The 19726-nt window shown below is 49.2% G+C and overlaps 5 protein-coding genes across 5 annotated transcripts; 3 read left to right on the top strand and 2 right to left on the bottom strand.

Annotated features, from left to right (window-relative positions):
* Positions 1–3468: 3468 nt before the first annotated feature.
* On the top strand, positions 3469–6440 carry APUU_30971A (putative eukaryotic translation initiation factor eIF-2C4; the record flags this gene model as incomplete). Its single annotated transcript, XM_041702123.1, has 6 exons — positions 3469–3672; positions 3743–3855; positions 3905–4095; positions 4149–4297; positions 4351–6184; positions 6244–6440. The coding sequence occupies 6 exons, from the start codon at positions 3469–3471 to the stop codon at positions 6438–6440; spliced, it is 2688 nt and encodes an 895-aa protein (XP_041554940.1).
* A 2671-nt stretch (positions 6441–9111) lies between these two features.
* Positions 9112–12766, bottom strand: SPT7 (SAGA histone acetyltransferase complex subunit SPT7; the record flags this gene model as incomplete). Its single annotated transcript, XM_041702122.1, has 4 exons — positions 9112–9703; positions 9756–10441; positions 10494–11632; positions 11689–12766. 4 exons carry the CDS (start codon positions 12764–12766, stop codon positions 9112–9114), a joined length of 3495 nt encoding a protein of 1164 aa, XP_041554939.1.
* A 621-nt stretch (positions 12767–13387) lies between these two features.
* APUU_30969A (VanZ family protein) lies at positions 13388–14152 on the top strand (the record flags this gene model as incomplete). Its single annotated transcript, XM_041702121.1, has 2 exons — positions 13388–13412; positions 13539–14152. The coding sequence occupies 2 exons, from the start codon at positions 13388–13390 to the stop codon at positions 14150–14152; spliced, it is 639 nt and encodes a 212-aa protein (XP_041554938.1).
* A 1072-nt stretch (positions 14153–15224) lies between these two features.
* On the bottom strand, positions 15225–16642 carry ptpB (tyrosine protein phosphatase PTP1; the record flags this gene model as incomplete). Its single annotated transcript, XM_041702120.1, has 3 exons — positions 15225–16064; positions 16118–16383; positions 16474–16642. The coding sequence occupies 3 exons, from the start codon at positions 16640–16642 to the stop codon at positions 15225–15227; spliced, it is 1275 nt and encodes a 424-aa protein (XP_041554937.1).
* Positions 16643–17906: 1264 nt separating this feature from the next.
* Positions 17907–18364, top strand: APUU_30967A (uncharacterized protein; the record flags this gene model as incomplete). The annotated part of the gene is made up of 4 exons (XM_041702119.1): positions 17907–17942; positions 18025–18042; positions 18102–18216; positions 18282–18364. 4 exons carry the CDS (start codon positions 17907–17909, stop codon positions 18362–18364), a joined length of 252 nt encoding a protein of 83 aa, XP_041554936.1.
* Between the last annotated feature and the right edge of the window lie 1362 nt (positions 18365–19726).

Below are 19726 nucleotides of genomic sequence, written 5' to 3'. Positions count from 1 at the left end.
CCCTCCCTCCTCTCCTCGCAATGATCCGACGGAATTCTATTTAATTGGCGTGGTTTGATGTGTGTACTCGTCAATCGGCGGAGATTGCATTTTTTTTTTATGGGTAGCTCGGCGTTTCTTCTTGCTTTGCGGGCGCTTTCAAGGGGAACCTCTGATCAGAAAACTCCTTTTTGGGTCTGTTCACATACTAGCTACGAGTTGAACAGAATTGGGAAACTGAGATACCAGAAAAAGATAGATATCAAATCAATAAATCTAATTAATCCTCTCTCCACGTAAGCCTGGTACATGGACCCAGCTCTCCTGTGCTTTCCGCGCGCTATGCGCCAAATACAGATTTCGATTGTTGACTCGGGGCACTCATGAGACGCACAGCCTCAATCTGCATGTGGTGTCGGGATGTTTGTTTACATCGGCAAACGCACTACGCTGCTTTGTGTTGGAGGCTTGAAATTTCCAGGCGCAACGGCCAGCTCAGGTCCATTTCGATGTCCCTCCAAGGCTCCAACTTCAGACTTCTGCTCCACTCTGTCCGACTTTCTGCTTCTTTAATCCAGTCACTTCTTCATTGACGTCTGTATTCCCTTCTGGCGGCTGGGGGGCATTACCTCGGAATTGGGAATTGCGACGTGCAACGAAATAACCAAAGATTCCATGACAGCCCCAAATTTTAGTTCATTCACCTCCCTCTTCTCCCCGACAATACGCTGGCGGCATGAAGAAACAAGAGTAGCTCAAGTCGCCATTTTCGGTGATTAGATAATTAGCATATTTCCGTCACTCCGCCAGTAACACTCCCTCTCACACCTCCTCTCTTATTCTTCATGTCTTCTCCAAAAAGAAGATCCTTTTTAGCTTTACTATTTTTTTATGGACAGAATCCTATGGATGCTATGTTTGGTCGAAAGGTCGACCATTTTTGGGATCCCGGTCCGGACCGCCAGTATAATTAGCCCTAAAAAGCCCAGTTAGCAACTTGGCACCCGCGCGCGCACTGATCAAGGCTTCCAGCCCCGAGTGTCCTTCTACCTCGTTTGAGCTACGCGATCGCTAAAGTCCACAGAAATTCGTGCTTCAGGTGCAGGCCATCGTCATCTGCATGATCCGTTTGACACTTAGCTTTATTGTCAGTCCCCGTATCCGGGTGGCGGCATTGGCCCGAGCGAACGTCCATAAACCTCGTTACCAACGAATCCGTGGCAATCCTCACAAATTCTCCCGGCGATATCCCTAAACCCACGCTTGGTGCTTGAACCAGAATTATACGGCGCCCGAACAAGACTCTGCATGAAATGCCTTCGGTATGGATCTAGGGTCCTCCCAAACGGCAGACTTTCTTTCCTACGCACAAGCATCTAGCCCGATGCCCAACCCCAGCATTTCACCGAGGCTAGCAGCCGCGGCTGGGGGAAATTATACATCGGTCAGGTTGTTTGTGCGCACAAACAGCCGACCCTGCAGCATTTGGCTCAAACGCAAAGCATTGCGCGCCAAGGTTGCCCTGGCCGTTGCAGCGGCCGGAACGGGTATGTGCTGTTTAACATGACGCATGGCCGCTCTTTGCTCTTGAAGAGTGTCGCTGCCTCGGCACCACCGGCGTAGAATCTGTCTTTATATTGTATTTTATTTATTTATTTCTGTTTCGGCCTCAGCCCGACGAAACTCTAGTTGGGCGCTGTCTTCCACTATATATGATCTTGAGACTGCCGTGCTTTAGGTCGAGTTGGATTCGCGTTGTCGGTTTTTGCATACGCCAGGGTTAAGATAGGTAGGCCTCCTCCCCAGCCAACAAAAAAAACTTCCTAACTGCGTTTCTTCGATGCATTTTCGTACCCAATCAGTGCATCTCTCGTCTCGTGCTCTTGAAGGGCGACATTTATCTACAGCTCTTTCTGAAAACACTCAACTAGTCGATACGTATTACGCTCTCACTTGTCTGCTTTTGTTTACTTGAAACTCGGATTAGGAAGAATTGGAAATAACCGAACTAGCATCTTGGGAATTTGCACTGAACCACACCACTGCTGCAGTAAAAGCCTCGTCTCCGCGACTTAGGAATCAACATCCAATGTCCAGGTCCCAAGGCATTTTGCCCCATGTTGTCTTCCATCTCTGTCTTTTTCCCAATCCCTTCTTCGAGGCCAGTTGTGACTCGGGGAGTCAACCACATTCCGCAAAACAGTCGGGCAGAAACGTTCTCGTGATCGAAATTTCGCTTATGAGGGTATATCGTGTGAGAGTGAGGGAATTTGGAGAATTGATCCAAAAAAGGAACCCCGTCGACTGAGTTCGATCCTGTAGCTGTGGGCGACGCGTAGAGAAATGGGCGCATCCAATGTATTGCCCACAAACTGCTTGTCAACACCAACTCCGATTCTTCCCTCTTCTTTTCCTCGTCTCTTCATCTCCTTCTCCCCTTCGTATCGTCTTTCTCCGCAGCGAGATACCCCTAATCGAGTGTTCGTCAGTATATCTGTGTGTCTCTGAGACGAGGACTCCAGCTCTCATCTCACCTCAACTCTCGCCTCACTTGCTACTTTCCCAGTTCGGAAGGGGGTATAAATACGCCCTTTTCGCTCGCCCTTTCCCTCCTTCTTCTTCTCTCTCCCTCCCCAGATCTCGTCTCCTGCCGAGTTCTCGCCCGTCCACTTCCACCACCTTCTTCTTTTCCAACTTCAACTTCAACACCAACACAACTCCTCTCTCGCTAAGACCTCTTCTCGAGTCCTCGACCCCCTCCTTCATCAAAACACATCCTAGTCTCCCTCAATCCGTCTGTCTTTTCGACAGCGTCTTTCCCGTCGTCGACATCTTCAAAATAATATCTCTCGAAAACCAGTAACACCCAACTAAATAGCAACCATGTCGCAGACCGGAGCACGTGGTAGGGATCCGGCTTTAGACCGGCCTCGACTTGCTACCGACATATGTCGGAGAGTCGATCTGCCCTGTGGAGCATTTTCCATTAACCATTTGGTAAGTGGGCGTTTGTCTACTGCTAGAACCAAATATCAACTTCTTCAAAACGTGTCCACGCAATTAACTGTGCCCTGGAATTGGCCAAATCACCCATTTATTGATTGTACATTGCCACTTCCTTCTCATGTTTCGCTTTATTGGTCTCCTGGGTCATGTCCAGGTTGAATTCTCTCTTAGCTTCACCTTGTCATCCTTCAAACGGCACCGGCATTGCATATGGGGCTTCACCAACCCATTCCATGTACAAAGCCGTCACTCGAACTTGTCTGGTGGTGCTGTTTGTATTCATGCATGTCTTCAATCATTGTCCACCCCACTGAAGCTAGCTCTAATATTTAAACCCCCCTTTCCCTCTGGCCTTTTGGGATTTCTCCTGTTTCTCGATCTACCCAGCACCCCCAAGATTCCCATCCATTCTCCTTCCACTTTCTCAGGAATATCCATCGTTTTCCCCTTTCAAACCACTGCCCTTTCTTCATAGTCTTTACCATGGAGAACCTCGATCAGATCAACAAGCTTGAGGGCGGTCTTCGTCACCTTCGTCTTCGTGATGCTAACGCCGAATCAAAGTACGCCGTTCCTGTCGAATTCGTTGCTCGCCCTGGCTTCAATTCAACTGGCAAGGAAATCGAGGTCCAGATGAACTCATACAAAGTTACTTCATTCCCAACCAAGACGGTGTACCAGTATAGTGTGAGTACTGATACGCCCCGAATCACCTAAGCGTGGTCTATCGAGAGACCCTTATGCTAACTTGACTTAGGTCCTAATTGGAACCGGTGCGGAGAAAAGCATCATCAACAAGAAAGTTTGGGATTCCAAGGCCAGAAAGGAGCGTCTAAAGGGCATCATCTATGATGGGTTCAGCCTTGCTTGGTAAGTGCCCCCCACAATACCCTCGGACATACACTGATTGGATATACAGGAGTCTCAATAATTACCCAAAAGACATCAATGTCATGGTTGACCTCGACGCCGAACAGAACAGACCCCCGGGGAAAACCCGCAATGAGTTCCGTTTAGTCGTCCGCCCAACAAAAACCGTGAACATGGCGGTTTTGCACTCCTGGTTGACTGGTGAGACATCCTATACGGATGCCATTAACGAATCAATGTGTAAGTAGTTTGCTCCACCCCGAAACCCAGTGTCTTGCTAATAATTATATCAGCTTTCTTGGACCACCTCGTACGCGAGCACCCTGCCAACCAGTTCCTCGCAATCAAGCGGTCTTACTTTAACCCCAATGGGGAAAACAGAGACATCGGTGGCGGCGTGCTAGCCTTCAAGGGTGTTTACCAAGCCCTGAAACCAGCTTCGGTAAGTGCCTGTTACAAAATATGATCAGATAGATCTAACTAAAGTTGACTTAGGGCCGATCCCTCATCGTCAATATAGACGTTTCGAACTCATGCTTTTGGGCTCGTACTTCTCTCATGGGTGCCACACAGGCAATCATAGATGCGCGCGATCCCCAACATCTCATACACCTTTTGCGGCACATTCCTCAGGAAGGTGGCCGACGCGAGAGTCCTCACTTCCACGAAGTTTCTCGTCGTATCGCAAAGCTTCAAGTCCGGCCACATTACCCAGGCTGTCCCGTTGCAGGAACTGATTTCACGGTCAGGGGCCTCGTCAACTGCAACGCAAGGGAATGGAAGATCGATGTCAGGGACCCTGCAACTGGAACATCCGAGCAAATGAGCATTGAAGCATACTTCAAGAGAAAATACAATCTTACCCTGGACCACTGGGATCTTCCTTTGGTGGAGCTGACCAAGAAAGGCGTCGTTTACCCACTGGAACTCCTGACCATTCATGGTCTGAACCGTTACTTGTGGAAACTCAATGAATACCAAACATCGAACATGATCAAATATGCTGCTGCTCGTCCGGCAGATCGCCTGAGATCTGTCGAGAATTCCAAGAGAATGCTCAACCACCCCAATGACCCCGTCTTGAAAGCCTTTGGATTCCAGGTCGGTGATACAATGATTCGTACAAAGGCACGTCTTCTCCCTGCCCCCGATATCGAATTCGGCAAAAAGCAACGCGTCAGCCCAGGTACCTCCGGACGCTGGGATCTAAGAGGGAAAAAATTCTATCAACCCAACAAGGCACCCATTATTTCCTGGGGTGTTGGGTACTTCCCTGGCAGGCGCAACGTTATCGACGAAAAGCAAGTCAGAGAATTTGTGGACCTCTTGAACAGTACATATGTTGGTCATGGAGGCGGATTTGAAGTCAAACCTGTTCTTGTTGAACTAAGGGAAGACATTGGTGAGGCTGTTAAGAAGCTTTACAACGCAACCGGTATCAACTTCCAGAAAGACCCACAGCTCCTCGTTGTTATTGTCCCCGACAAAAATTCATTTACCTATGCTCGGATCAAGAAATCCTGTGATTGCCGTTGGGGAGTCCCATCCCAGGTTCTTCAGTCTGCACATGTGGTCAAGAAGAACCCGCAATACGTCTCCAACGTATTGATGAAAATCAATGCTAAACTCGGAGGCACCACTGCTCGCGCTATTCCCAAGATTAAGGAGGCAACTCTGAGGCCTCGTTCCATGATTATCGGTGCCGATGTTACTCATACACCCCAGGGTGTGTGGCTCCCCTCGCTATGCGCAATGTCTGTCTGTATGGACCAGTTTGGCGGCCGGTATTGGGGCGCGTGCGAGGCAAATGGCGAAAAAGCTGAAATGATAGCCCGCACAAACCTGGAGGCCATGCTCACGCCCCTTCTTCGGGAATGGATGTCGACTGTCGGTGGCGGTAGGCCCCCAGACAATGTCTACTATTTCCGCGATGGTGTTTCCGAGGGCGAATTTGAGCATGTCCTGCAACGAGAAGTTCAAGACATGAAGTCGGTCTTTATGCAGCTGACGCAAGACCAATGGGAGGGAAAGCTCACCGTGGTAATTGCTAACAAGCGTCACCATTTCCGGGCTTTTCCTAGGCCTAATGATCGAAACGCTGCGGACAAGAACGGTAACCCACTGCCTGGTACCCTTATTGCAAGGGACGTTACCAGCCCCGACAACTGGGACTTCCTCTTGTACTCGCACATTGCTCTGCAGGGTACCTCGCGACCAGTTTACTACCATGTTATTCTGGATGAGATGAAACACCGCCCTCAGGAGCTTGAGAATATGATCTATGATCATTGCTATCAATACATGCGCTCCACCACTTCGGTTTCCTTGTGTAAGTTCCTAGCCCACATCTGCACTGTATGCTTTTTTTATACTAACATGGATATATAGTTCCCGCGGTTTATTATGCCCATCTTATTGCAACTCGAGCCCGTCATCACGACAATGCTCCCGCGAGCTCTGGCCCTCAGAGCGGTCCCGAAGTCCCACTGAACAACCCTAAACCGGAGAAGCCGGTCATTGACCAAAGGCTTCTCCCAATCCACGGAACTAATAACCGTTTGCCCTTCGGCATGTGGTACATTTAGTCTCTTTATGTGTGGGCACAGGTTTAGTTTTCTCCCGCTCACTACCTAGAGTGATCGTTTCGTCCTGGACCCACATTTGTTTTCCTCTTCTTCGTCTGGTCCGTTTCCTCAGTCAGAAGATCGAACTTTTTGTCCAGGTTCTTCTTTTGAGAGCGTTTAGTTTTTATTTTCAGCTGGCAGGACATTTTGTATTTCGGCACGATCGTCGCCTAGAAATTGGACGGCCCTAAAGGCGTCTGAGACTGGGTTTGGCGATCGGAAAGTACACCGAGATCGTTTTGTACCTGAGGAGGAACTTAGCATAGTTCAATGCCACCCAAATTTATCGCCCAAGTTATACAGTAGGTTATTGCAATATCCGAATGATCACATCGAGCTCAATCCAGAATGCTAGATGCGAGTGCTGTTACAGAGCTCTTCACTCAACGCTCGGCAAGCGTTATAATAAACCAACAAAACGAGGCTAGGACACTCGTAAGCAGTAGGAAGGCTGAATAGATTCAAGGGAAATGTATCGTCCCACAGTCTCTCTCATCATCATCAAAAACGGAAACACGTAACAAGAAGGGCAAATCGTGTTCAAACAAAGGACAGCTCGAAAGGGACACTCCGGAGCTAAGGGCACAATCAAATTTACAACAGGATATCGACCCAGCCTCCCGATTTACCCTAACGATTAAGGTTGGAATTGGGTCGTTGAGATACTAGATGCATGTGAGTGAGTGAAAAAGAGATACGTACACGGCTCAGTAGCGGAGAAAGGCGGCGCAATTCGAAGAACTACGGGGGAGCGAATTGAAGGAGGGAGAGGAGATGGAAATTCCAATAGTTACGGAAATAGGAGTGTGAAGTGACGGGAGAATATGCAATTTATTGGAGGCATCTATCTAGCTGCCGCGGGGAGGGCGGGGCTCTTTTCACTCAGGGGCAACAACTCCCAGTCGTCCTCCAGCAGTCGATCCTCTGACAGGCCAGGCCATTTAATATAACTGCTCGATCTCCTTCAAAGATCAATCGAGATCAACAAAGCTTTCCAGTATCAGATCGCCCCATAACCTTTCGTTAACTGCCTGCCCTTGAGCCTCAAGTATAGACCGCGGAATTGATCGGTACTGGAGTGCGTCAATGCAGCCTTTCTGACCTAGAATAACGCCTGATTGCCTGTTGGGAACGCATTCTTTGTCTACTACCCAAGCAATAAGGTCCATCCTAAACACTGAGTTGGTAAATTCGAGGGCGAACGAGATCTGAACACGTGTACCATCTGGGCTCTGGTAGTCTCTGTGGATAGGATCAGATAGGTATGATTGAAACTGCTCATCTAGCAGGTCTTTCGTGATAATCGTGCTGGCAGCACCGGTATCCCAGAGTATTTCGATAAAGCTTAAGTCGCACTTAGGCATACCCGGTTCCCAGTCAACAGCAGTGATGCTGGCATTCCCGATAATACCTGGCAGTACGCGTTCTGTGTATAGAGCAGGGATGTTTAAGAGGAAAGGCTCTCTAAATAGAGGTTCATTCTCATCCAGGAACTTTTGCTTCAATAAGGCACGGCGGTTAGGAGAGGGAGTGGTGGATATTCTTCAGACTTCAGATTTCCTGGGGTACGAATCTGCCGGGTTAAAGAGAAAGGTTGAGCCTCGTCAAACACATTTTTACTTTCCAGCGCCTGGAGTCTGAGGGCCCGGCGCCGGGCTGGATTAGAGGTCGGTAGTAAAACACGGTCGGAAAGTTCACCAACACAGTCTAGTATAGCACTCAGTCCTTGTTGATACGTAAAATGGTTTATAGGCAGAGTAGCACGAAGTTCGCTGTGGTAATGATTGAGATTGTCGGCAATCTCAGTCAAGATCAAACTTGGCGGGTATTTTTCGGCCATCTCTTTAAGACGCGACGGATACTGAAGGTGGGACGCAAAGCAAATCAGAACACACTACAGAATAATGTTGTTGATCGTGGCTGTCAGCGGGGTATCCACCAGGGAGGGGAGAGATGGATGAGTGATGAATTTGACACCCGTGAGTCATGAGTCCATGGCCCAAGAGGGAACCTCAAGACTGAGAGCAGGACAGGCTGAGTCATTCAGACCACATGATTTCTTTCAAATCATCAGTGCTGCATCTTCAGCGTGGACAAGATTCTCGTCGGATGGAATTCCCCGGATACCAATACCCAGAGAACTGTTCGTCCTGGTATAATGGCTTATTTCCGGGGCGGGAATGTTGAATTACATCGGGCATGATCCGAGATGGGAAGACTTGGAATTTACTTATTTGAATCCTAGCGGCAATCGTTGGGAATGCGCACAGTTTTCATGAAAGGAGAAGAGGAAGGAGATATAACCAATGATATCAATGTTGAGGTTTTCTGCTGTATAACATAGAGAAGTAAAATAACAAGATCGGCGGACCGGGTTGCGGCACCACAGGGGCATCTAGATAAAGCGCGAATATAAAATAGACAACAGAACAGGAGAGATAAGACACAGTCGACGAAGGTATAGGTAAGTAGGTAGTGTAGACAAGACAAAGAAATGAAGAAAAGGAAAATCGGAAAACAATCCACGCCATCTGTTCTACAATATAAATCAATTGCTGCGATTCGGGAAGCAGCAGTTCCATACCCCAATGGGCCAATAATTACCAGGTTCTATACCGTGATCACACATCCATCATGCCGTTTCGCCTGCAGTTCCATTGGTCAAAGGCACTGCGCTGTCGTTCTCTTTGGCCTGGCCAGCGTTGACAGGAGAATCGTTACTTTCGGCAACGTTGGCATCTGAGTTTTCAACTCCACCTTTATCTTTGGTGAGGTCAGTAGAAGAAGCACCCTCGGACTTCACTTTTGAAGCCTTCGCGCCATCAGTGCCAGCTGGGGTTTCGTCCTCGCCAAAAGCATCGGCAACCCCCATGGCCACTCCACTATTCTTCTTGAGCTTCTTCTTATTAGGCTCTGAAGGCCCGGGCTTGTTCCCACTAGCTCCAGGAGCCGAAGGCGGCAGTGGCCGCTTTTGTGGGCTAGTAGTTGGACCGGGAAGACTAGAAGGCGGTGGAATTTTACCAGAGGCAGGGAGACGCGGTCGAGCAGCCATTGGGCGTTGCTTCGGTGGTAATTCGAGGTCTTCGACCAGTGGTTCGCTGTTGTGAGCCTGTAATTTCGCGTCGAAGAAGGCCTGCACCAGGCCAATTTGTGATGATACATTCTCGGAAGTGATGCGCGGGTACGAGGGAGGAGGCGTAAATACTGTAACGGATTGGGAAGTACTGTAGGACGTTTGTTAGCACCGGGGACACATTAAAGGACGGGACGGCTTACCTTGTGTTTTGTGACTGGGCGGCGTTGTACATCCTGTTTTGAAGGAGATGCAGTGGTACGCTTAGCGTGGCCAATCCAAACTCCTTGTCCAGCCCCAATTCTTTGAAACCGAAGAAATCTTCATCAATATCTTCGGCAAAGTCACCGCCGACGAATTGTTCACTACCGTCTGCAAATGCCATGGAGCCGTCTTCCCCGCCGTCTTGAAGGACAGGCCGAAGAAGCTCGGAAAGAAGGGAGCGCAAGCGATCATGGGCAGTCACAAGCTTCGTGCCCAAACGTTCAACGTCATCCTTGATATAGGACTCCAGGCCCTCGATATCAATCCCGACAGAGGACAGCGTGTGGAGCATCATTTCCGGCTCGGTGTAAGCCCGCTTCCACTGCGGCGACGGCATTATTTCTGCCGAGTCTGCAACAGGAACTTTTGGCGCTTCCATGTAGTTTTTCAGAGTTTCCCCGATCTTCTGGAAGAAGTCGGAGGCCATATCCGTCGCGGCATCGAGGGCCGATGGCTGGTATTCTTCAAATCCGGTATGGTAGAAAACCTTTGCCACTGAACGCTGCAGTGCTGCCTTGCAAACCCAAGGGGCAATTACAGGTCCGTTGTCGTTCATAACATGGGGTTCAGCATCCTGCTCAACAAAAGGTTCAGGTTGGTATTTCTGGAACTGGTTTTGGTACATCTGCGAGGAATCAGTCATATGTTCGATATCGATCATATCCTGGGGATATTACCTGAGATTGTAGTTGCATCTGCTTGACAATACCAACTTTCGAGCAAATCTTTCTGGTTTCCTGCATCTGCCTCATGTTCGCATCCATTTTGCGGGAAAGCTTGCTATCGGGCTGCATAAACGACCCCCTTGGTAGTATCTTCAAAAACTCCTCCGTCGTATCCACTAGATTTCCCTCGCTATCTTCTCTCCACAGCAAATGCGGGGGAAGGTCAGGGATACCAGACATGACATCGTAATAGTCAGGGATCACTTTGTCCTCCTCAACCTCAATCCCCTCAGCAAGGGTTTCACTAGCGGCGTTCTGTTCCATTGCTTTTGACCCAGGCTCATTCTGCTTCTCTCCTTCTGTGGAAATTTGCTGCTGGCTCCTGAGCCACCTTCTCATGCCTGCTTTGGTTCGAAGAAGAGCTGGCTCGTCCGAGTTGAGTTTATCCCCTTTAAAAAGACGATGTCTTTCTGCAGCAATAAGCGCTCGGTCTTTCTTTGTGACCTGCTTCCAAACTTTGTATTCTGGGTCTGCAAGCTCAATACCAGGCGTGGCCAAGGCACTGAGTGCAGTAGTTGGCGTCGCGAGGCCTTCAAGATCCATGCTATCATCCTGTCCTCCTGAAGTAGTTGGAACAGCCCCAGCCGGGTCAGAAGGCGTCTGAGTTCCGGGAGGTGGTGTCGCAAAACCATTCTGAATCCCTTCCATGGGAATATCGGAGTCAGAACGTACAGGTGCCGGGGGTTGGGAGGCAGAGCCGGTAGGAGGTTCAGATCCACTTGGGGTGTTTGGCGCTGGCGCTGTACCCTTCTTGGATGATTTCCCAGGGGCTTTTCGACCTCTTGATGACATGATAGGCTCATCATCGCTTTCATCGCCGCCATCAAGTTCAGCAAGCTGAAGCCGTCGTTCTTCTGCCTCAACCTCCGCACGATCTCGGATAACAATTTCGGGAATGAGAGGCACAAGTTTTTCAGTTTCCTTCTTCATGTGGATCGCATGCTTCCGTAGGAAGTGCTCCGGATTCACGTTGTACTTCAGACAGTTCGACCAGATGAGATTTAAGTCATCAACGAAATCTTGTTTCGATTTGTACTGAATAGCCTTGAGTTTCTTCGTCATTGTTCCGAGGTCCATGGGATGTTTGATGACTAGAAATAGGGTTAGTACATGGTGTCAAAACGAAACTGGACAAGGGCAGTCTTACCTGCGTAGTAGTCCGGGGCATCGCGCTTGTTAACACGAGTCAGGAAAGCTGAAGAATGCTCGGTCATCGCTTTCAATTCGCTTAGCACTTTCTCGGCAGCTTCATAGAGTTCTTCCTGGCCGATCTTGTCTTCGCTAGCCCATTTGCTGCGGTTTTTGCGAACTTCGCTCATCAGACTGCGGAGTTCCGCATCAGAAGCCTGGACCATCGTGCGCTTCATATCAATTCTTGCGATAAGGTTTTTCAAGGTCAAACTCGACGCGCCGAGGTTGGCAGCACTCAACGAGCCATGGCCGGTTGAGGCTGAAGTCTCATTATTACCAGCATTTGCCTGGCCGGACATTTCAGCCTCCACTTGTCTTTCAGATTCTTCCAAGCGTTGTTGATCCAACATCGCATCTCTATCGTTCTCCAAAGTGTAAAATAGGGTGTGGAAACTTCTTTTGGCTGCCTCCTCAGTAGCCTTCTTATCTTCCTCCAGCTTCTTCCGGATATCTTCCAAGCTCTCTTTCTTTGGTTCCTTTGTGCCCTCTGCGCCTGTAGATACTGAGGTACTCGGTGGCCCTGGCGACGGTATCGCATTCGGCTGTTGAGCAGGGGCGGAAACTTTTGACGGGAGGGGCGACGCAGCCTCCGCTTCGTCGTCGTCGTCTTCGTCGTAGTCATCATAGTCGTCATCGTCTAGCTTTCTCGCGGGTTTTTTGGGAGGCGCGGGGGCGGGCGCCGGTTCGTCGGCGCGTTGGTCCTGAGCTTCAGCCCCATCGGTCAGGGCGACGACATCATCAGACGTATCTTCCGATGATTTTTTACCCGAAAAGAGACTATTTATTTTCGCCTCGGTGCGATTATATAAGTCGCGGAATATGGCGATGCGTGGATCTTCCTCCAAAGCAGTGTCGGCCTCCGATATCAAATGGCCCGCGTGAGAGCCATCGGCATCGACCGAACCGCGCATCTGAGGCGTTCTGGGTCCAGAAAAAGATTTCAAATAGCCATTGGAAGTCCGCGCATCAAGTAAATCATCAGGAGGTCGAAGATGGCCCGGAGGAAACCAGGCGTTGTGGTGTCCGAGCGACATGCTCGCTCCAAGACCCCGGTTCTGGGGCGGGCGAGGGGGCTCGCTTCTCCACGGTTATGATCAGGTTCGAGTAGGCAACAACGAGGGCGTCTGGGTGGTATTAAAATACATAGAGATAAATTTCAGAACACAGGGAAACGAGGGACGATGTCTCCAGAGCCCTAGAAGATGAGGCGGGCGTGTATTTGGATGGCAAAGACACGGGCACCTGTACCAGGTTCTCTGCGCGAACGGAAGAGGTGAAGTCAGGACGGAGCCGTGACCAGCAGCACGGTCGCCGAGTTTTAGACCAACCGTGCAGTTTTGGGGGCAGCAGCTTCCATATAGAACAGAACAGGAGTAAAATAAAAAAATAAAATAAAATATCTTCTACAAGTTATTCTTCTTTAACAGAGCATCTATACTCAGACCCAGCCTTCGCCTTGCTAAATGCTAATCCATTGTCATTAAAGCTAGTGTTACTTTTTGAATGAGTCCGGTATAATTATTCATGCACTGTTATCCAACCCTGTATAAATGCACATGACGTGAGCCAACATCAGGCCGGCGTTGGAGCTTCAAGCCTTCGGCCCCAAGCTGTTATCATAGTCCTCCGCGACAACCACTTGGTCTGATTTCACCATGCGTATCCGATATCCATTCGCGGGTATGTAATTCCTCTAGGCGCCCTTTCCAATCCCAGCGATCTGGTATTACCGCGGTATCTACAAGCTCTCGTGGATGCATTCGCGCAAATTAGGCTTCAGCCATGCTAACCATTGCTCATGCACAGGTGCCTTCGTCTTCCTCTTGATTTTATCGGCGTACATAGGCCTTCTTCCTCACAGCGACTCCTCGTCTGTGCCGTCGCAACTCCAGCCAAATGACAAGGTCCTCCATGTCGTCACTTTCTTCCTGCTCTCCCTCATCTTCTACTGGATCCCCGACACCACCCGCCGACGCACACTCCACCTAACCCTCGTCGTCTGCACTCTTGCCCTGGGAGTTGGGTCCGAAATAGTCCAGGGTATCCTTCCAAACGGTCGTTCCTTCGATCCGTTCGACCTCCTAGCCAACATTGTCGGGAGTCTGGGCGCCGTCGGCCTCTGCACCTGGTATCACCGCCGTATGCTAGAGCGACGACGCAAATCCCGATTTGGATCTATGGGCGATGGTGACGATGATGTCGAGCTGGGTATGAGCCCGGGCCATCGCGACGAGGAGGGGCTAGAACCCCAAGAATCCGGCGTTATGAATCTAGAGCAGGAGGTTGATAACTGGGACGAGAACGCCGTCGATAATTGGGACACAGAGGACGGTGAAGACCCTAACCATCCGAATGCGCCTGCCCCTACCGATAGGGAGGACCAGAAAGAGCCCATCGAAGGCGGGAAGAGAAGCGACTAGGTCAGCTTTCATCATGACCTTGAGCATAGTCACCTCATCTTGACATGTACGGAACTTCTCCAAGGAGAAAAAAGACGTTTCCACGTCACGATTGAGCTCATCTCGTTCGTATTTCGTCCTCACGACTGATCCAATGTTACGCGCCTAGCGTAACCACGATTCCTCACGATACGTAGTCTCCTCGACGAAGAAATGTTACTCTTGTTATGATTTGACTTGATCAACTTGACTCTCCACGGCGTTCGCTGCAGGGTCCTCATGTGTGCCTTGTTGGCCGTTATGTATAGTTGGATCTTATTTACCTTGTGGGTATCTATGATTTCCCAGCGTGTAGATAGGTCTCAAAAGGAGTTTGTCCTGTGGGTTTTGCATCCTCTCCTTGTCTATCTTTATCGAGGTTATTCTAGATTAGTTACTAGGTACAATTCAATAGTAATAATAACACAGTTGAAACGACGGAGGCTTCGGCTTTAGCTTCGTTTATATATATAGCATACAGCTCACGGTCTCCTTGGCCCACCAAATTCCACCTTGGTCCGTAATTGCTACTGAACAAAGGTACCTAGGTAGATCTGGGGAGGGAAAGAAAACACTCCATAAACGGCCAGGGTATCGCCGAGTCGGTGCCTAGACTATCATGGGTTTCGCAAAGGACTGTATCAGCTGAACCAGGCTAGGTACACCATACAGATAGAGAGAGGGACTGCCTCACTCAGCCCATCCTAAAATTGACACCAAGTATGATACACCAATTCTAAGGCTAACGCAGGGAGTACTAACAGAAACGATATGCAAGAATCTAATCCAGGGTTCGCAAAAGCGCCCCGGGGATTCACGAGAGTAAAGAACATCATCAAAGAAGGGTTGCAATCGCGGTACAGGTATTCGAACAGGGTAGTGAACCATGCAAAGTAAGTCGCGCGGGAAAGAAGTCAATAAACACGGGGCAACGTATGCAAATTGGGAATTCATGGCTAGTCATAATAACAGATTAAAAGCGGAAAATGTAGAATACGTCAGGGACATTAGATGTTGATTAGGAGTTGGGCCAACGACCACCACCGGCAAGCAGTTAAGACTGTGCTTCCTCGTTTTCAGGCTGCCCTGGGGTTCCCGTATCAGAGTAGCATTCCGTCGGCTCCAATTCAGGTTTAGGAGCTGGCAGATAGGTATCCTCGTCGGACAATTTGGCAATCTTGGCAGATCTGGTATCGGATTTCTGACGACTGATGTCATAAGTCTTTTCCAGAATGAGGTCGGCCTGTTCTCGCAAGACTTCGTATATGAAAACCAACTGCATCTCGTTATACACCATCATCATTCGTTGTTCGCGAAGTTGGTTCACCGCCTCGAATACAGGGTCTATGTCTTCATCAGTGGCCTTTAAAAGTTCGCCTGATTCGAGTTCTTGTAGGAGATGGTCGAGTGCGATAAAAGTACCCGTCCTCCCAACACCAGCACTGCAGTGAACAATTCGCGGATTCTGTGGAGAAGACTTGGACGCCGACAATTCTATCAACTGGAGAAGCGCATCGCGGTCTTCGCCAACAGGTTTAGAATAGTCTGCCCAGCCGGCAAAGAGAAAATGCCACACGGTCTTGGATTCGGAGCCCAATGTAAGCTCAAGTTTTCGAACCTCAGAACGGCACTCTGCGTTCCATGTGCTTTCCAGGAGAGTGATTTGACCAAACACGTCTTCATCCTCCGTTTGGTCTTCATCACCATCCACGAAAGGATCGTTGTCGTCCCACCGTAGGGGCATCGACGGGTTTTCAAGACTGACCGGGAAATATTGGGCGCACTTCTCACGGCCCGATTCCATCGTCTGCGTAAGCATAACAATCACTGCCACATCATCGGTCTCGTGGAATACCATATGCCAGAAGTGATAGACGTCATCCAACCTGGGCCCCTGTGGTATGTTTAGCAGCTTTTTCTAGATGTCACACCACAGTTGCCATTTACCTGCGTAGCAATGTATCTCCTCTCTTCCAGCGAGACCGAGTCTTTGAGCAAGATGGGTGATGCATTTATAAAATCACATTCGCCTTCCGGAACCCGAAGATGTATGCGAGAATTAGCCCACGCTTGTACGTTCGCATATCGGTTTCTAGCCTTGACTTTGGGGTCGGCCTCCAACGCCCAACGATGCGAAGGATCATTAGCTTGGGTCGCTTCCAGAATCCGAATCCGTTGCATCCATTCTAACTCTTCAAATTTATGGTGAATGTCTAGATATAAAAGTAAACGATTAGCCTCGCGAACTTCGTGATGGTAAAGCGAGCATGGGTTGTGTCCCGTGAAACAGAGGGCGAACCAACCTAAGACCGACTGCCGCAGGAACGGCGGGACAAGCTCATTATCCGCCATCTCGAGTTGAGGGTTGTCATCTTCCGGCCCATCTATTATCTCAGCTCCTTCCTCGTTGTCCGGATGTGAGCGCTTGGTGGCCTGGACGCTCGTGTCGATTTTAATGTTGGGATGTGCCATTTTGGCGGCAGCGATCCTTTGGAAGGCACGAACCTTGCCCAGGACGCCGCGCGCCTTTTTGGTGACCCGCTTCCGTTTCGAGACAAGCCTTTGAGAATCGCTGCGGAAACTGGGTGTATCGGGAGATGGAGAGCGGGATGTTGGAGCTGTGAAAGTCTGCCCCTCCGAGGCGCCGGGCGGATCGACAGCGGCGCCGTTCGGGGGTTGTGACAGGGATGATATCTGTAGCGTCGACAGATCAAGACAGCTGTGGGCGCTGCTCCTCGGCGTAGTTTGCTCAGCCAGATTTTTGGTTCGCCCGGGAATATTGGAAACAGGCAGATTGTTCGTTTCGATTATGTCGGTATTGTACGTTTCGTAGAGGGAAGACCGCGGGCGTTCGCGGACCGCACGAGGTAGTAAGGAGGTGTTCGCTGCAAGTAATAACTGAATAGTAGTAGCAAGTGGCACCGGCAAAATTATGCTTAAAATTCTCAAGCAGCACGCGACACCCCACGACGGAATATTGGGAATGAGAACAAAAGTAGGTCTCTGGACGAAGAAAATGAAGGGCAGAAGATGCTGGAAAGTCGAATTCAGGAGCAACTTCTACATTAATATTAAAAAATTAAAAAAAAAAAGAGAGAATCCACTACAGGAGAAAAGGGTCCAAACCAAAGAAGACGATGCTGGGGAAAAAGCTTTGAAATAGGAAATATGACCACGGAGCTTTTTCTCAAGGAGGTTTTTATCGCATTTATGATTATCATTATCAAGATCATCAGTACGTACCACCAACTATGGATGGATGATCACTTGGGGAGACTAATTGTGATGTAATCTGCCTGGTCTGAAGAAAACCGTAGGTTTCAACAATAATGTAAGAAAGACATAAGTATAAGGTAGGTAGATATAGAGTAAAGCTATCTTGAAACTGAGTTTGCCCCAATTTCTCCGAGAGTCAAACAATAGGTATACCACGGGAGGTACTTGGCTATCATCGAGCCTTCCCCTCAAACAGGTTATTTTGTGCATATTTTCTTCGCGGCTTGTGCAGTTGCTTATTATAATTGGTCAAACTTGATAACTAGTTATTGTGCCGGAACCGGGTTTGCTGACAAACATATTTTGTCATCCATTCAAACCTTCAGGCAGTAAGGCTGAGTCATCCGCTTTGAACCCCAGACTTCTAACCCAAGCTCGCAGGCCTCATCATCATTCATCAGACTATAGCCGGCTTTCCATGCCGTTTATAACTTGAGCCGAGTATAAACACCTGTTCAAGATGGTTTTTAATCGATTTCTCCTACATTCCTTCGAGGTAAGCGGAGAACCCGTGCAGCACCCCAGAATAACTGCAAATCCGCTCCGATTAAACATGGCTGACTAGTTATTAAATATAGATTTGGTTAACAACTCGGGTATGCAAAACCTGATCCGCCACCCTTACCTTCGATCCTGGTACTGACGCTGTCTCAAGTTGCTGACCAGTCCAATTTTTCGTCGCATGGTGGGAAGGGTGCATGGGAAGGTTCAACAGATGAGACATGGTACGCCGCCGCAAGAGATGGGCGGCACTAATATAGAAAATACCGGTATACTTGCATTAACTTGGGATTTATCACGGACCGGATAAGTGCTGATTCGGATATTCATATAGGTTCTACCCAACAGTTTCTCAAGCACTTCAGGGAGGAGCTAAAAGACCAGTTCAAGGGGAAGAAGCCGCCAAAAAACCAGTGATATCGGTCATTATGCGCGCTCGAACTCTATAAACTACATCGCTTTTGTTGCCTAGTGATGCCCAGCCTTCACATGAGGCTCGCAGTTACCTTTCCTCCTTTCTTTCAGCCCTCCCAGGACTGTGGCGACCTACAATAGGAATGGATATGGATATGGTGGCTGGTTTGAGTTGATGATATTAAAAGCCTAACTCAAATGTCCGTCATCGCAGTGATGTTAAGCGGGATTTTGGGTGGCCGCCATTGAGTATTCTTTCTTCGGTTTCTTCGTTATACCTTGACGGATGCAACGACCCTTACCCACTGGAAGCCGCTACCATAGGCTCGATTCACAGCGTCGGGGCTTTGGGACTCGAGCTCCGAACAGCTACCACGGAAGAAACTCGATACATGGTCCTATGGATCTTGCAGTGGGACGGAAAGAGGGTACCCTCAGTCCCTCAAGTGACAAGTCACCAGTCTCACGCGGCTTCCCGGCATGTCTCAGTCCCTGTCGGTTCCTACTCCATATAGAACGTACATGTTCTTATCCAGCCCTACTCCGGACTTCCCGGAGCCCATGCCCATTTTCCTAACTCCGAAGTTCCCAAAGCCTAACAGGATATTCAACTTTTACGCCGATATAGAAGCTCCAAACTGTCCGAGTCCTTGTACTCCGTTTGAGCGGCTATTTCGGGACACAGATTTTTTAAGGTGGTTCGAAAATAGGTTTTGAGTGGGCGTTTGTTTGCCGATCAACGTCTCACTTCAACGCGCCGGGCAGTGGGTGGATGGAGCACATTCAATTATCCATAGTTTGAGATAGACTACCAACTATGGAGTATATATGGTAGCCGGATAGGATTGACAACTATGCCACTGCGGACAGCGCTCACAATATCTTTGTTTATTGTAAGGACAACTGGCTCGCTCGCATTATGTTCAAGATCTGCCCACATGCACATAGGAACATGGCACAACGTGGCCTGTGAGCCGATAGCCTGATACCCGCCTTTACTTTTAGCGTTTCTATAGTTCGAACAGTCCGGCTGCAACGGCACGCCGATCAATTAGGGATCTGGGGATTGTCCCCTTAATATGAAATACGAATGACCTTGGCAGGGCCTTGGACGCCTGACTGTATAGGCCACGTCGTAGCAATAGCTGACATTATTGCTTCAGGGATCAAGCCTCTAGGGCTGTTCCTTCGAGCTGAGTTCAAGTTCGGTTACGGGCGAACCTACGAGGTCTCGACCATGGGTCCACGTAAAGTCAGAGATTGACGGTGCCACTGCGCTTACAATGCTTGCGAGCCTTCGATAATCTTGCAGTGGACGAGCGAATCAGAGCTCGGGTGTGCCTTCTTTCAGACTTTCACTCTTTT

The sequence above is a fragment of the Aspergillus puulaauensis genome, chromosome 3 (genome assembly GCF_016861865.1).
Source record: "Aspergillus puulaauensis MK2 DNA, chromosome 3, nearly complete sequence".
Classification (NCBI taxonomy): Eukaryota; Fungi; Ascomycota; class Eurotiomycetes; order Eurotiales; family Aspergillaceae; genus Aspergillus; species Aspergillus puulaauensis.
This window is presented reverse-complemented; position numbering and strand designations above follow the sequence as displayed.